Below are 18,386 nucleotides of genomic sequence, written 5' to 3'. Positions count from 1 at the left end.
GTTTCTCCGGGCTCACCACAGCAGGACCACTTTTTGTGCAATTATTTTGACGGGACTGCATAGGGTTGCGGACTGAAAACCTCACACGTGCAGAGACCATTTTGCTATCAGTGAATTCGGTATGAAAGTTTGAATGAATGAATGAATATTTGTTTGATGATTATTTCTGGTATGTTGTTTGGCAAATGTGTAAAACAGAATGAATAGCAGTTGTAGCCATGAAAATCATGCGTTGACGAATTAGATTCACGTAAGATGCAACATCATGGTGCTCAGTATGTTCGTCGCTTGTCACCGCCACTTCGTTAGGTTTGGGAGAAAGGAGTTCGGTGTGCGCGGTTTCTGGGGTTGCCGGAACTAAGGAACAGGGGTTGGATAGACGGGGCGGCGGGGGCATACCAAATATAATGTGCCTTACACTACAACACACACACACACAGTGGCCATCGCCTCGAAGCTGACATTAGCAGCACAAGCGGCTTCTTTGAATACATGGATTGTGGGCAGTGGGTGAGCGGTGCCTCCCCTCTTCCACGGACGGTTCATCTTGGATTACTAGAATGCTCTTTTGCCATAACGTCCATGTATGTTAGAGAAGGCAGAAAAGTTTGTCTAGAAGCTTTATTGTTAACTGTTTATGTCTCACAATGCATTTCACAAAGACGGCTCCTAGCAAGTAGCTCATTATCACAAGTATGAAGTATTATTCACAATTACTTTCATAACAAACAAGCTTGAAGATATCCCAAGTAATACGGTTTTTGCAGCTTTAGATACTGGCTCCACAGACAGTATGGCTAACATTTTTTTCCCTTTTTTTTTAAACATTTTTAAAATCTTTTTTATTTTTTCATATAACGTTGATAATTTTAAACATGTTCCTTCTGGGGTTTTCATACTAGGCAAATGCAATGAGATGAAACGACGACTTATGTGATTACTGTGCTAAACTCTGTTTGCTAGATATTACTCAGAAGCAATGAAGTTCTAACAGCAGTGCCTGCCCATTCCCCCTTGGACCACACTCAACGTCAAAGGCAGCAGCCAGAAATTGTGCCTTGCCAAATTGAGAACACACTAAACAGCCACTGAGAGAAAAGCCTAGAAGCTTGGGAACAATACACAGTAGATCAATTCAACAGTAAAATCACAAAATACCACTGACTTGATAAGAAAGATCATACCAAGTGTGTGTGTGTGGGGGGGGACCCAACAGGTACTGTCACTCCCCCTCTACCCTCACAGACATTAATGAAAGAGAAAAACCATCCCTGCACTTGGCTGAACAGTGTGGATAAGGCAAACAAGCAGACCTGAAAAGCACAGGAAGAAGACCCTCGTATAGAGTCCAAATGGATGAAATCCAGATTTTAAAATATATTTGCTTGAGATTCAGTGTTTAACAGAAACAAGTTTTCAAAATTTGATGGAGGGGCTTTCCACTAATTTAAAATGTATAAACAGAAAGAGCAGCCACACACCTCCGAGCCATTATAAAAAACATACTAGCATCAGAAAACCCCATGGGTACTTTAGCTTTTCCAGAGAATACAAAGGAATTCTGAACTGGACAAAAGGTTGTTTTTCATTTTGACAAAGTGAGCGGTACTACAAACACGCCAGCCCCCTTAATTATCATCTCTCTTTGCATCTTTCAAATGCATCTTTCAAATCCATCCAACACTCGTCCATTGTTCCAAAAGCGAGCCAGCCAACCACACTCCTAAACGCCACTTGTCCTTTACTCAGCCTTGCGTTTCACTCCGGGCACCTTAGCTTGGATCCTGTTGGGAGACAAAGCAGTGAAGGATTATTTGGGGTTCATGCAGACATCCACTGACAAACAGGGAACAGGGGGTGACAGACCTTATATCCTACACATCGAGATTAGATCCATAACTAGAACTCGTGAATAGTGTGTGTGTATGGATTTTTGACAGCTACTTCCCCTAAAACAGTCTGACATGTTAAGACAAGTGAACCAGTTGCAATGACAACTTGTGGCAACTAGGAAGCTCGCCAATCTTTACTTTTTCAACTTTCTTTTTCCTTGATTTTTGTTTGTTTATACATATGTTTGCTCTCATGTTGTTCTATGTTCTCAAGTTTTCCCCTTACTGTATAGCACTTTGTATCATTTGTTCTAAAAATTTACAAAAATTTTCAGATAAAAGCCGGGTCTCAAATAATGGTCAGGTCTCAAGTAATAGCCCGGGGTTGTACACAAAGGCCGGTCCAAAATAAAGGCCGAGTTAAAAAAACAAAAACAAAACTACACATTAGCCCAATACATTAGTACAAATTACATTAGCCCATTATTAGTGTTATGGGACATACCTGCCAAAACCCTCCTGCCTGTTTCCAATGAGTTATCTTTTTAATTATCTTTTTATTCTAACAGCACATCTGCAAAAAAAGGCAAAACTGATGCATGGCTGATTTAAGATTGGGAAAACCAAATTCTTTAATTATCATTGCCCAGATACCAAGATACACTACCCTGCCAAAAATATGTGGACACCAGCAGCACATACAGGTGTCATGTTCGGAATATCTCATTCCAAAACCATGGGCTTTCATGTGGAGTTTGTCCCCACTTTGATGCTATAACAGCTTCCACTCTTCGGAGAAGGATTTCCACTAGATTTTGGAACATGGCTGCAGGGATTCGCCCCCATCCAGCCACAAGAGCATTCATTGGGAGAGTGAGGTGGGTCACTGATGTTTGGGAGAAGGCCTGGCTCATATTTGGCATTCCAATTCATCCCAAAGGATGGGGTTGAGGTTAGGGCTCTGTGCAGATAAGTCAAGTTGTTCCACACCAAATTCTGCAAACCATGTCTTTATGGACGTTACTTTGTGCACATGTATATTGTCATGCTGAAAAGGCCTTCCCTAACTGTTGGCCCAAAGTTGGAAGAACAATACCCTAGAATGTGCATTGTATGCCATTGTATGCTGTAGCACTGAAGGGAAAATTCACTGCTTTTTATGCAGATGTCTAATCCGTGTTGATGGCAATGTAGTCAACTAGAGCAATAAATTCCTCAGTGCGTACTATATTGACTGAGAAATCCAAGTTCTTCTGGTTGCGGAGTTGTGCCAGGACCCAAACCCCAAGTCCTTCCAAAACCCACCCAGCTCGTGAAGGTGGGCCTTTCTTACGGCTGTGTGTGCGCAAAGAACAGCATCATAAAATTCTTCGATCTGAAAACCGAAAAACAAATTGGACTAGTTTTATTGACAACAAACAAGTCTTCTCCTATGTCTCATGGATACGGCAACTAAGATGTACTTTAACAATCCCTGTGGGGAAATTCAACCTCTGCCTTTAACCCATCCTAACACACACACACTGGAAGCAGTGGGCAACCGTGTAGCTATGAGTGGGAGGCCACCGTGGTGTGTCCGGGACCAACTCCTGTTCTTCTTGCCATGCCTCCGTCAGGGGCACAGAAATTTTTATTAAGTATTAACCTAACATGCATATCTTTTTATTGGTGGAAGGAAACTGAGCACCCGGAGCCCAACTGAGCCCTTTCTTGTTTGCAATGGTGATGAACAGGTTGACGGATGAGATCAGACACGAGTCTCCGTGGACTATGTTTGCGGATGACATTGTGATCAGTAGCAAGAGTAGGTTGCAGGTGGAGGACAGCCTGGAGAAGTGGAGGTATGCACTGGAGAGAAGAGGAATGAACGTCAGTAGGAGCAAGACGGAATACCTATGCGTGAACGAGAGGGAGGACAGTGGAATGGTGAGGATGCAAGGAGTGGTGGTGACGAAGGCGTATGAGTTTAAATACCTGGGGTCGACTGTCCAAAGTAACGGGGAGTGCAGGAGAGAGGTGAAGAAGAGAGTGCAAGCAGGGTGAAGTGTGTGCAGAAGAATATCAGGAGTGATTTGCGACAGAAGGGTACCAGCAAGAGTTGAAGGGAAGGTTTACAAGATGGTAGTGAGACCAGCTATGTTATATGGTTTGGAGACAGTGATACTGACGAAAAGACAGGAGGTGGAGCTGGAGGTGGCAGAGTTGAAGATTATAAGATTTTCATTGGGAGTGATGAAGAAGGACAGGACTAGGCACGATTATATTAGAGGGACAGCTCAGGTTGGACAGTTTGGAGAAAAAGAAAGAAAGGCAAGATTGAGATGGTTTGGACGTGTGGAGGAGAGATGCTGGGTATATTGGGAGAAGGATGCTGAATATGAACTACCAGGGAAGAGAAAAAGAGGAAGGCCAAAGATGAGGTTTATGGATGTGGTGAGGGAGGACATGCAGGTGGCTGGTGTGACAGATGATGTAGAGGACAGGAAGAGATGGGAATGGATGATCTGCTGTGGTGACCCCTACCAGGAGCAGCCGAAGGTAGTAGTAGCATAAATGATGCCAAATAAATGCATTTAGGCAGCGTTATCACACTATCTCATTATTTTTATTTCCTCTCATCGGTAAGAAACAGAATGTACGCTAGCCTTTCACATTAGATGCAATATTATAAGTACAATTATCAGAATGATACAAACATTCAGTACTATCAAAAACATACTTGTTGAAAGTTTGTTGAAATGCTCATGCTTATTATCAAAACCAGTAGACACATGTTTAAGTGCAGCTGTTGTTATCAAACAGTCAATCAATTCCAACAATTATTTGTTAACCACATCAAGTGTATTCCACGTCAACTCTCAATAGGCCCATTATGTGCCATTTACTTATCCTGTATTTCATCTTTTTACACCTATTGCAAATATCCAACTGTACATATTAATTTTACTTACACCTTGCTAATGGGATTGGGGGCCTGCTGACTTTTTAAGTGTTGTATTCAAGTCTGGTGTACAAGCGGAGAGTGCAACGCACATATCAGGTTTATTATGGCATACACTGAGTTTGGTAGAAATAACAACGAGCTGCTTTGTGAGTCTAAAAAGTTGCACTGCAGATATAAATAAATACAAGATTATGGAAGAAATTCTGCAAATTTATTTGGCAACCCAAACAAAATGTCTTGCGACCCACCTGTGGGTCCCGACCCAGTCTCTGAGAATGACTGAGCTGGAGGACATATTCACTAAATTTGACAAAAAGTGTGTTGGATTACAATCGTGGACTATACCTTTAAGTCAGCATGTTACAGTAGTGCAGGTGACTAAAAACACACAGAAAAGAATCTGCACCTCTAGCCAGCATTGTTCCCGTCATTAGACTGTCTGCATATGTCCAACATTTATGAACCATTAGTTATCTTTATTAACATGTGTCCAACATTTATAAACTATTAGTTATCTTTATTAACATATGTCCAATATTTATGAACTATTAGTTATCTTTATTAACACATATGTTCAACATGTATGAACTATTAGTTATCTTTATTAACATATGTCCAACATTTATTAACTATTAGTTATCTTTATTAACATATGTCCAACATGTATGAACTATTAGTTATATTTATATATTATATATATATATTATATATATTGCTGAATTGTGGAGAAAACACTAGAGATATTTTTAATTGTGTAAAGAGTGATGGATTTAATGTTGGTGATGTCTCAATGATGATGTGGTTATTAAACCCGATGAAGTGTGCTATGCCATGGAGAAAATGTCAGTGAATTAAGCATGTGGCTTTGACCAAACAACAGCAGGACATCTGAAGCATGCTAGCCACAGAGTCTCAGTGCTACTTGCTGTGTGTTTTTCTGGATTGTTAATGCAGGGCATCCTACCTGACTCTATTGTTGTCTGTCTCACTAGTGCCAGTAATCAAAGACAAAACCGGTAAAATATCCAGCATAGAAAATTATAGGCCAATTGCTCTGGCTAGCATACTTTCCAAAGTTTTTTCCCATTCCAATATCCAAGCCTCTTATCCGAATTCGCGTCGCGAGATGTTGGAGCCTATCCCCGCAGTCACTGAGTGGCAGGCGGGGCGACACCCTGGACAGGCCACCAGGCCATCGCAGGGCCGTTCTAATACTTTCCAAAGTATTAGAATGAGTTCTCTTGGATAGGCTTCAAGAACACATATCAACTACTGACAATCAACTTGGTTTTAAAAATAAACACGGCAGAGATGTGTGCATCTATGCACTGAAGGAAGTTGTTAGTAAGTACAGAAGACATAACACTACAGTATTTGTTTTCTGGACACATCAAAAGCTTTTGACCGAGTTAATCATGGTAAATTGTTTGTTAAACTATAAGAGCGAGGGGTCCCCTTTTATCTGATAGGGATCTTGCATTTTTGGTATTCATATCAGACCATGCAAGTTTAGATGGGATAAGAGTATATCTGCACCCTTCCTAGTGACCGATGGGGTCCAACAAGGTGGAATACTGTTATCTCTTCTATTCAATTTGTATAAGGATGATCTTTGTAAAAAGTTACAAGAGTGTAAGACTGGCTGTATGGTGGGGGATAACCTTATTAACCATCTAATGTACGCTGATGATTACTCAACCTAGCTTCTACTACTCTTTCCCTTATCTTCATTCAGACACCAGATAAGAACCCATACACACTAGCCTATTTCCTCTACCAGGGTAGAAATAGTCATTGGCACCCTGTCGCATGCGTTCTCTAAATCTACAAAGACACAATGTAACTCCTTCTGGCCTTCTCTATACATCTCCATCAACACTCTAAAGCAAACATTGCATCTGTGGTGCTCTTTCGTAGCACAAAACCACACTGCTGGTCGCTAATTGTCACCTCTCCTCTTAACCTAGCTTCTATTACTCTTTCCCAAATCTTCATCCAGACACCAGATAACAACCCATACACACTAGCTTATTTTCTTACCAGGGTAGAAATAGTCATCGTTTAAGTATACCAAATACACTCACGGATCAGGAACTGAACTCTTGGATCAACACATACACTCAAGGTCAAAGAACTGAACTTTTCTTTCATCTCAAACTGCTAACACTCATTGAGGGTTGTGATTTGAATGGGGTTTTCTTTGGTTTATTATTTTATTTACTTTAAAGAGCGCTACCTTGTTTTATTTCAATTCTTTTATGTAAAAGTCAGCACCGTGTATATTTTGCTATTGTGAGGCAATAAAATTGTCAACTGTTCAATGACACATCAACTCCTGTCATGAGTTAGTCAAGGCAAGCCCCTCACCGAACCTAGTTAGATGTCAGCGCCTTTACCGCTACCCCTAGTTTGCACTGGAGGCCCTACACAAAACTTGGCGTGCAGCATGACATTACATTTAACTCGAAAAAGAGTGTTGTCATGACTGCTAAAACCAAGGAGGATCAGAGGCAAACTTTTCCTTCATTCTTCATGGCAGAACAAGCACTAAATGTGGTGAACAAAGTAAAATAACTGGGTCACATCATCAGGGATGATTTATGTGATGACGATGATGTGCAGCGCCAGCGCTGCAAACTGTATGCACAAGCCAATATGCTGGCATGCAAATGCCATATGTGTACAGATGATGTTAAAACTGCTCTTTTTAGGGACCTACTGTACTCCGCTCTATACTGCCCACTTGTGGTGCAATTATAGCCAAGCGACAATGAAAAAGTTGCAGGCAGCATGTAATGATGCATTCACAATCTTGCTCAAGCTTCCAAGATGGACAAGTCATATGTTTGTGACCAGTAATGTTCCCACTTTTCATGCTGTGTTGAGGAATTTTATGTACAAATTTATGTGCCGATTAATTGATTCCAACAATGTAATTATAATACTCTTAACTGAGCCTACACAAAGTGACACAAGGTACTCCTCCTCTTGTTTCCGGAAACATTGGAACAAATGTCTGTACAGGTTTTAATCATTGTGGACTTGTGAATTGCTGCTTTAGCTATATTTTTGTGTTGCATTTTAGTTGTTTTTTTTTTAATATGGACCTATGTGTTTGAATAAAGTAAGATTTGATTGATTGATTATTGTCAAAGAAGACGGAATCAGTTCATCTGGACACAACGTTTATTGACAGATACGTTTCATCACTCAACTAAGTGACATTTTCAGTCTAAACTGACTGCAGGTATCCCCACCCCTTATAAACAATACAGTGCCTAACGAACACAGCCACTGAGGATACACAAGCCAGTGCATTCTGAGTGCCGTTCCCAAGCCCGCATAAACGGGGGGGGGGGTTGCGTCAGGAAGGGCATCCGGCGCAAAATCTTTGCCAAGAAACCCAAAGAAAGTACGCCAGCAAAGCTACGGCACCTCGCCCAGAAAAGGGAAACCGGGGTACCCTCCTGAAGCCAGACTCTGGGAAGTGAGCTCGTCGGCGAGTGTCTGGTGGCCAGGACTTAGCCCATGGGGCCCAACCGGGCAGATCATCAGATCTGCGGCTGCCGGACAGACCTGGCAAGCCCAAACGTGTAGTGAGGGTGAACTGGGGACCGCTGGCGGAGGCCCCTGTGCGCGAGGTCTTCAGCTCTCACCCCTGGAAGAAGTTCTTGTATATCCCAAGGGAGGCTGGGGCCATGGAGTCTGAATGGGCCATGTTCAAAGCCTCTATTGCAGATGTGGCAGGTAGGAGCTGTGGTCATAAGGTCATCGGTGCCTGTCGAGGTGGCAACCTAAGAACCTGCTGTTGGACACCGGCATGGACCGGGAAACCATCAGTCTGAAGAAGGAGGCCTTTCGGGCTTGGTTGGCGCAAGGGTCTCCTGAATCAGCAGACAGGTACTGGGAGGCCAGAAGGGCTGTAGCTGTGGCGGTCGCAGAAGCAAAAATTCGGGTGTGGGAGGAGTTCGGCGAGACCATGGAGGAGGACTTTCGGTTGGCCTCAAGGAAGTTCTGGCAAACCATTCGGCAACTCAGGAAGGGGAAGCAGGGCCTGACTCAGGCCGGGGAGGGGAACTGCTGACCCGGACTGTCAGGCGGTAGAAAAAACAGTTTAAGGAGCTCCTGAAACCAGCTAACCCATCCTCAGTGGAGGAGGTAGAGTCCGAAGACTCGGAGGAAGCCCCACCCTTATCCCTGGCAGAGGTCTCTGAGGTAGTTAAAAAGCCCCTCGGTGGCAAGGCGCTGGGTTTGGATGAGATTCGCCCTGAGATGCTGAAGGTTCTGGACATTGTTGGGCTGTCTTGGCTGACACGCCTCTTCAGCGTCGCGTTGAGGGCGGGAACAGTACATGTGGAGTGACAGACTGGGGTGGTGGTTCTCATATTTAAAAAAGGGGGCAGGAGGGTGTGCTCTAATTATCAGGGCAACATATTGCCCGGCCTCCCTGGGAAAGTGAAAGTCTATTCTAGGGTGCTGGACAGGAGACTCCAACCGATTGTCGAACGTGCCGAGAGTTAGGGTTAGAGAAATTGGCCTATTTCTAATAACCTTTCTTTCTCTCTGCTCCACCCGCTCTGCCGATCTTGGGAGGGCTGCAGACTATGTCTTCTCCGATACATGTGGAGTTGCAAGCCACTTCTTTTCACCTGACAGTGAGGAGTTTCGCCAGGGGGACATAGCGCCTGAGAGGATCACACTATTCCCCCCAGTTCCCCCTCCCTCCGAACAGGCACCCCGACCGACCAGAGAAGGCGCTAGTACAGCGACCAGGACACATACCGTCTAGTGTGTCGGTGTAGCATTCTGTGCCTGTCATGTCTCACTCTCAACCTTCACTGCTGGCTAGCAGAAATGTGAACAGGAGAGCTGAGCACGTAAGTCTCTCCCTGCCAGTACATAGCCTCTCCAACAGCAAGCCCTATGTATTGCCTCCTTGTGGTGACACACGGTAAATGGGTACACCTTGGACCCTGGCTGAACTACAAGGGACTCGGAGGAGGTCTGGCCCCTAGACATGCAGTACGCAAGCCCACCGGTGTGTGGATAATCCCCAATTCCCACGAACCAGCTCCCAGCTATGGATTAAATAGTGCCACTGCCTAGTGGATACCTCGAGAGAGGAATAGGCTACAGGAGTAAAGCCCTACACAACATCAACGTCCAAAGTGCTGTTGTTGATGTGGGAGAGTACTGCCGGCGTCGTGTGTGGCTGCCGCTTCTCCCTCTCGTAGCCCCTTCCCATCCACCCCTGTATGTCTGTGTTATGTTTCATCTGTTGTCTTGTTTCACCCCATTTATTGTAAAGCCACTTTGAGTGTTAGAAAAGCGCCATATAAGATTGATTTATTATTATTATCATTATACCCACATCTGACTTCCCACCCGCAGACACGGCCAATTGTGTCTGTAGATACGCTTGACCAAACTGGAGGTAACATGGAGATTCGAATCGCCAATCCCCGTGTTGGTGGCAACGAAATAGATCACCATGCTACCCAGACGCCCCCTAATAACCTCTCTTAAATAAAGGCCTGCTTCTCCCTTTTGTTGAGATAAATAAAGGCCCCAGAGAGTATCTGAGAACTTGTGGTAGTTTAATTACTAGTATTACATTTATTACCATTTTAATTATTACTACTGTTATTTGATTATTATTAGCATCATTATACCCTTATAAACATTCTCTCCCAGATTATTTGGATTTAAGCGATGATGACCCGACTCAGTTGGACCATTGAGGGTAAACATTTCTTGAAGCGTGCTCAATAATCAGGTAGGGAAATATCATTAAGTTGAATCAGTTCATCCGGACACCACATTTATTGGGAGAAACGTCTCATCATCATCTAAGTGACCTCTTCAGTCTCACCTGATTGCAGGTATCCCACCCTTATGAACAGTACAGTGATTGCAGGTACCCCACCTTTATAAACAATACAGTGACTGCAGGTACCCCACCCTTATAAACAATACAGTGACTGCAGGTGGGGATACCTGAAGTTGTTATTGTCTTCCAATAAATGTGTCCAGATGACCTGATTCACCTTTGTGATACACTGAGGATAAAGTGTGCCCTGTGATGTTTTTTCACCATTATAAATCATTATATTGGTTCTACTAATAACTTACTTTCCAATGACATCTTTGACCTGGTTGTTGACCAGGGCAAGGTAGTGGTCGATTTGTACCTGCAAACACAAAAGGATATTCTTCAACCATGTTGGTCCATGAGAGGCCAAGGTGTTCTCATACCATGTTAACCACTGTATGCTTTTCTGTTCAGGAAATTAAATGTAGGGTGTTTTAACCCCTGTGGATGACCATTGATGAACAGACACAGTAACACTGAAAATAACGTAGAAGGGACAGGGACATTTTTACTTTTAAATCTAGTCTTCATTCATTTTTCAAAGAGCTAAAAACAGCACCCATGCAATATGACTTTTTATTGTCCCAGTAATTAAAGTGACTTGAAATCTGTTACTGGTGATATATATATATAGAGAGAGATAGTTATATATATATATACAAAATCCAGGGAGTCAAGTAAATTCTTTGTGAGACAGTACAAGCCTGTTTCATGCCATAAGCAATCATCAGTTATATATACATACACACACACACACACACACACACACACATATATATATATATATATATATGGCGTTTTTTTCTGAAACCGTCAATGGTGTTGACTGCTTGACTAATGAGGGGCGGATTATCAACACAGATACAGGAAAAAAGATTTCAATACATTGCAGCACAGGCCTGTTTGGTGTGTCTCGCAGTCATCAGCTGCTAATGTGGTTCGACAAAGAATCATAGTTACGTTGCCCAGCGTCACGCCCCTAATTTCGGGTGGACAGCAACCAATCAGATGGGGAAACATTCAGATTATAACAGCCAATGGGGTAGGTACTTATGATGCACAGCAACCAGTGGAGGGGTAGAACACATTACAACCAATGGGACTGGGGTTTGTTTTGAAAAGCATTTAGGGGCCAGGGCACTGTTGAAATGGGCTACATTAAAAATATAACTAGGTAACTTACGTGAATTATATATTGGGGTGGTGTTGGGGCACAGTTGAGAGGACAGCCAGTTAAAAAAACATATTTAAAAAAAAACATTTAAAATAGCATAAAAAAATAAAGCATACTTAAAAAAACCTAACAAATGTCATTATGCGTATCATCTAATGGGGGGAGGGGATAATAAAGACGTTTTACTTATAGTTACAAAGGAGATATTTTTTTCGGTGTCTACAGCTGGTGGCCAATTCGTTTCTATTATTCAAGGTGGACATATCAGGTCTGCAAATAATAAAATACTTTTCTGCCAAGCACAGGTCACATCTTTTACCCCTAACTGAATATGCACTACTCTTTGCAAGGATTTTCCACGAGACAGAATAACTGATACTCTTGTCTACCAATGACCAAATGTGGCGGCTTAAGGCTGCTGCATTTTGCGCGTGCTCATTTCTGAAGCTACTCATATGGGCATTAAACCTAATTTTAAAAGGGCTCTCTGTTAATCCCATGTAAGTATCCACATTCCAGTTGTCTTCTCTTGTCACCGATGCCTGGTAGATGACTCCCTCTGTCTGGCATTTTCCTTCTAGAGGACATGATGTCTTAACACAGCAGTTGCAGTTGGAGGTGTTTGGTTGTGGTGAGGGGGTCTGTGCCTTGGCCATGATGCTTGTGTTGTGTGATGAAATAACCTGCTGAACATTTGGCATGCAGCTGTAGCTCATTTTGACTGTGTTTCTGTTGAATATTTTCCTCAGTTGGTGGTCTGGAGCAAAGCACTCACCCAAAAGCTTGAAAAATTGTTTTCCAATATTAGAGGCCACATGATGTCACTGTAGGAGGATTATACCAGGTGATGTTCCGCCTTCTGTTGCGCTTTTTTTGTTGTTGTTGCTGGCTGTCACTATTGTTGGTGGATTGTACTTAAGTCTAAAATCATATCCACATGTTTTTAAGGCTTCTTGGTATGGGGGGGGGGGGCTGCCCCGTTACAGATGGCCTCGCTGGATGATAAACATGAGAGTCTCCTGTTATGCTCACTGGGATATTTTTCAAAATGGACGGCAGATGATTGCTTTCTCTGTGGATGTATTATAGTATTGTAGTATATTGTTGGACTTCATGTAAGGCCTGTATGTACCATTTGTAAGGTCTAATGAGATGTCGAGGAAGTCAATCTGCTTTTTGTTAGCCTCAACTGTAATATTTAGTCCATTGTTTGCAAATATACTACACATTTTCTTTTTTATTCTCTCGACTCCTCTTGCTGGTTTATTGCAGACTGCCAGCCCGTCGTCTCTATATAGCCCCACGTTGATGTCTAGGACCTGTAATTGGGACAACAAGTACAAGCCCGCTGTGAAGTCTGCTGAAAGAGACATCACCCTAAAGGACAAAAAATCGCATTGGATCTGAAATTAGACGACCGCATTGATGTCACCACCCAGAAGCAAGCCTTTATCACCCTGAAAGACCACAAACCAAATTTTAAAAACAAACCAACATGTAGGCTTATCAACCCCACCAAGCCCGAAATAGGTAAGCTCAGCAAAAAAAATTATTGAAAATATTAATCGGTCGATTCTGAAGAGGATTCCCTTAAACCAGTGGAAGAACACCGACCAAGTATTGAAATGGTTTAAGGACATAGATGACAAGAGCAGACACACGTTCATATGCTTTGATATTTGTGAATTTTACCCCTCCATAAATAAAGAGCTACTAGACAAAGCTATTGAATTTGCCTCAACATACACCAAAATATCCCACCAATACAGAGACATAATAGCCCATGTGCTAAAGAGTCAATCTTATACCACAAGGGAACACCATGGCAGAAACAAGGTAACAGCAAATTTGACGTGACAATGGACAGCTTCAACAGGGCAGAGACCTGCGAGCTAGTGGGCTTGTACTTGCTGTCCCAACTACAGGTCCTAGCCATCAACGTCGGGCTATATAGAGACGACGGGCTGGCAGTCTGCAACAAATCGGCAAGAGACGTCGAGAGAATAAAAAATAAAATGTGTAGTATATTTGCAAACAATGGACTAAAGATAACAATTGAGGCTAACAAAAACCAGACTGACTTCCTCGACATCTCATTAGACCTTAGAAATGGTACATACAGGCCATACATGAAGCCCAACAATATACTACAATACATCCACAGAGAAAGCAATCATCCGCCCTCCATCTGGAAAAATACCCCAGTGAGCATAAACAAGAGACTCTCATGTTTATCATCCAGCGAAGCCATCTTTACCGAAGCAGCCCCCCCCCCCCTACCAGGAAGCCTTACAAACATGTGGATATGATTTCAGACTTAAGTACAATCCACCAACAATTAGTGACAGCCAGCAACAACAACAAAAAAAGCACAACAGAAGGCAGAACATCACCTGGTATAATCCTACAGCGACACCGTGGCCTCTAATATTGGAAAACAATTTTTCAAACTTTTGGATGAGTGCTTTACCTCAGACCACCAACTGAGAAACATATTCAACAGAAACACAGTCAAAATGAGCTACAGCTGCATGCCAAATGTTCAGCAGGTTATTTCATCACACAACACAAGCATCATGGCCAAGGCACAGACCCCCTCACCACAACCAAGCACCTCCAACTGCAAATGCCGTGTTAAGACATCGTGTCCTCTAGAAGGAAAATGCCAGATAGAGGGAGTCATCTACCAGGCATCGGTGACAAGAAAAGATAACCACAATGTAGACACTTAAATGGGATTAACAGAGGGCCCTTTTAAAATGAGGTAAAACGCCCATATGAGTAGCTTCACACATGAGCATATGAAAAATGCAACGGCCTTAAGCCGCCACATGTGGTCATTGGTAGACAAGAGTATCATTTATTCTGTCTCATGGAAAATCCTTGCAAAGAGTAGTACATATTCAGTTAGGGGTAAAAGATGTGACCTGTGCTTGGCAGAATTTTTTTTTTATTTGGAGACCTGATATGTCCACCGGGAATAATAGAAACGAATTGGCCACCAGCTATAGACACCAAAAAAAAATATCTCCTTTGTAACTATAAGTAAAACATCTTTATTATTCCCCCCCCCCCACCCCATTAGATGATGCACATATGACATTAGGTTTTTTTAAGTATGCTTTTTTATGCTATTTTAAATATGGGTTTTTGTAAATATGGTTTTTTTTAACTACCTGTCCTCCCAACTGTACCCCAACACCACCCCAATATATAATTCACATAAATTACCTTCTTATATTTTTAATGTAGCCCATTTCAACAGTGCCCTGGCCCCTAAATGCTTTTCAAAACAAACCCGTCCCATTGGTTGTAATGTTTTCTACCCCTCCATTGGTTGCTGTGCATCATAAGTACCTACCCCATTGGCTGTTATAATCTGAATGTTTCCTCTAATTGGTCGCTGTCCAACAGAAATTAGGGGCGTGACACTGGGCAATGTAACTGTATGATTCTTCGTAAAAAAAACAAAAAAACATTAGCAGCTGATGAGAGCGAGACGCACCAAACAGGCCTGTACTGCTATGCATTAAAATCTTTTTTCCTGTATCCGTGTTGATATATATATATATATATATATATAATCCAGTGAGTCAAGTAAATTCTTTGTGAGACAGTACAAGCCTGTTTCATGCCATAAGCAATCATCAGCTGTCAATAAAGCCACTCGGGATATATACACTGCTCAAAAAAATAAAGGGAACACATAAGCAATGCAATGTAGCTCCAAGTCAATCACACTTTTGAGATATCTACCTGTCCAGTTAGGAAGCAACACTGATTTGTGAATCAATTTCACCTGTTGGCAAATTGTCTAATTTCCACCAGGTGGAAATTAGACAATTTGCAAGACAACCCCTATAAAAGGAATGGATTTGCAGGTGGTGGCCACAGACCATTTGCCTGTCCTCATCTTTTCTGGCCGATCTTTGGTTAGTTTTTCATTTTGCTAGTGCCCTCACCACTAGAGGTGGCATGAGGCGGTATCTGCAACCTACAGAAGTTGCTCAGGTAGTGCAGCTCATCCAGGATGGCACATCAATGCGTGCTGTGGCAAGAAGATTTGATGTGTCTCCCAGCACAGTGTCCAGAGCATGGAGGAGGTACCAGGAGACAGGCCAGTACACCAGGAGACGTGGAGGGGGCCGCAGGAGGACAACAACCCCGCAGCAGGACCGCTATCTGGTCCTTTGTGCAAGGAGGAACAGGAGGAGCACTGCCGGAGCCCTACAAAACGACCTTCAACAGGCCAGTAATGTGCAGGTTTCTGCTCAAACAGTGAGAAACAGAATGCATGAGGATGGTATGAGGGCCCGACGGTCCACAATTGGGGCCTGTGCTCACAGCCCAACACCGTGCAGCCCGATTGACCTTTGCCAGAGAACATCTTGGTTGGCAGATTCGCCATTGGCGCCCTGTGCTCTTCACAGATGAGAGCAGGTTCACACTGAACACATGTGACAGACGTGAGAGAATCTGGAGACGCTGTGGAGAACGTTCTGCTGCCTGCAACATCCTCCAGCATGACCGGTTTGGCGGTGGGTCAGTGATGGTCTGGGGAGGCATATCCTTGGAGGGCCGCACAGACCTCTACGTGCTAGCCAGAGGTACCATGACTGCCATTAGGTACCGGGATGAGATCCTCAGACCCATTGTCAGACCATATGCTGGCGCAGTGGGCCCTGGGTTCCTGCTCATGCATGACAATGCTCGTCCTCATGTGGCCAGAGTGTGTCAGCAGTTCCTGTATGTCGAGGGCATTGATGCTATGGACTGGCCTGCACGTTCCCCAGACCTGAATCCAATCGAGCACCTCTGGGACATCATGTCTCGTACCATCCGCCAACGCGATGTCGCACCACAGACTGTCCAGGAGTTGACCGATGCCCTGATCCAGGTCTGGGAGGAGATCCCTCAGGAGACCATCCGTCGTCTCATCAGGAGCATGCCCAGACGTTGTAGGGAGTGCATACAGGCACGTGGAGGCCACACACACTACTGAGCCTCATTTTGAATCGTCTTGAAGAATTTCCACAGAAGTTGGATCAGCCTATGTTCTCATTTTCCACTTTGATTTTGAGTATGATTCTGAATCCAGACCTTAATGGGCTAATGATTTGGATTTCCATTGATCATTCTTAGGTTATTTTGCTCTAAGCACATTCCTCTGTCTAATAAATAAAGATTTTCAGCTGAAATATTTCATTCATCGAGGTCTATATTGTGTTTTTAGGTGTTGCCCCTTTATTTTTTTGAGCAGTGTATATACAGTGCATCCGGGAAGTATTCACACCCCTTCACTTTCCCTACATTTTGTTATGTTACAGCCTTATTCCAAAATGGATTAAATTCCTTTTTTTCCCATCAATCTACACACAATACCCCATAATGACAAAGTGAAAAAGGTTTTGTAGAAATTTATGCAAATTTATTAAAAATAAAAAAACTGAAATATTGCATGTACATAAGTATTCACACCCTTTGCTATGACACTCAAAATTCAGCTCAGGTTCATTCTGTTTCTACTGATCATCCTTGAGATGTTTCTACATCTTGATTGGAGTCCACCCGTGGTAAATTCAATTGATTGGACATGATTTGGAAAGGCACACACCTGTCTATACAAGGTCCCACTGTTGACAGTGCATGTCAGAGCAGAAACCAAGTCATGAAGTCAAAGGAATTGTCTGTGGACCTCTGAGACAGGATTGTATCGAGGCACACATCTGGGGAAGGGTACAAAAAAATGTCTACAGCTTTGAAGGTCCCGAAGAGCACAGTGGTCTCCATCATTTGTAAATGGAAGAAGTTTGGATCCACTAGGACCCATTCTAGAGCTGGCCCGCCAGCCAAACTGAGCAATCGGGGGAGAAGGGCCTTGGTCAGGGAGGTGACCAAGAACCCGATGGTCACTCTGACTGAGCTCCAGCGTTCCTCTGTGGAGATGGGAGAACCTTCCAGAAGGACAACCATCTCTGCAGCACTCCACCAATCAGGCCTTTATGGTAGCGTGGCCAGACGGAAGCCTCTGCTCAGTAAAAGGCACATGACAGCCTGCTTGGAGTTTGCCAGAAAGCACCTAAAGGACTCTCAGACCATGACAAACAAGACTCTCTGGTCTGATGAAACCAAGATTGAACTCTTTGGCCTGAACGCCAAACGTCACGTCTGGAGGAAACCAGGCACCTCTCATCACCTTGCTAATACCATCCCTAGAGTGAAGCATGGTGGTGGCAGCGTCATGCTGTGGGGATGTTTTTCAGCGGCAGGAACTGGGAGACTAGTCAGGATCGAGGGAAAGATGAATGGAGCAAAGTACAGAGAGATCCTTGATGAAAACCTGCTCCAGAGCGCTGAGGACCTCAGACTGGGGCGAAGGTTTACCTTTCAACATGACAACAACCCTAAGCAGACAGCCAAGACAACGAAGGAGTGGCTTTGGGACAAATCTGTGAATGTCCTTGAGTAGCCCAGCCAGAGCCCAGACTTGAACCCCAGTGAACATCTCTGGAAAGACCTGAAAATAGCTGTGCAGCGATGCTCCCCATCTAACCTCAGAGCTTG

At 43.5% G+C, this 18,386-nt stretch overlaps 1 protein-coding gene across 2 annotated transcripts in view; it reads right to left on the bottom strand.

The window, feature by feature from the left end:
• Window positions 1–606: 606 nt before the first annotated feature.
• Window positions 607–18,386, bottom strand: part of LOC130122667 (reticulon-4-like) — a 120,205-nt gene continuing 102,425 nt past the window's right edge. For both annotated transcript variants that reach the window (XM_056291627.1, XM_056291628.1), the window contains 2 exons: window positions 10,909–10,967; window positions 607–1,784 (listed from right to left, as the gene is read on the bottom strand). In XM_056291627.1, coding sequence (XP_056147602.1) covers window positions 1,742–1,784; window positions 10,909–10,967 — 102 coding nt within the window. In that variant the 3' untranslated portion in view covers window positions 607–1,741. The remainder of the gene's footprint in view (window positions 1,785–10,908; window positions 10,968–18,386) is intronic.

This window comes from Lampris incognitus, chromosome 13 (assembly GCF_029633865.1).
Source record: "Lampris incognitus isolate fLamInc1 chromosome 13, fLamInc1.hap2, whole genome shotgun sequence".
Taxonomy (NCBI): domain Eukaryota; kingdom Metazoa; phylum Chordata; class Actinopteri; order Lampriformes; family Lampridae; genus Lampris; species Lampris incognitus.
This window is presented reverse-complemented; position numbering and strand designations above follow the sequence as displayed.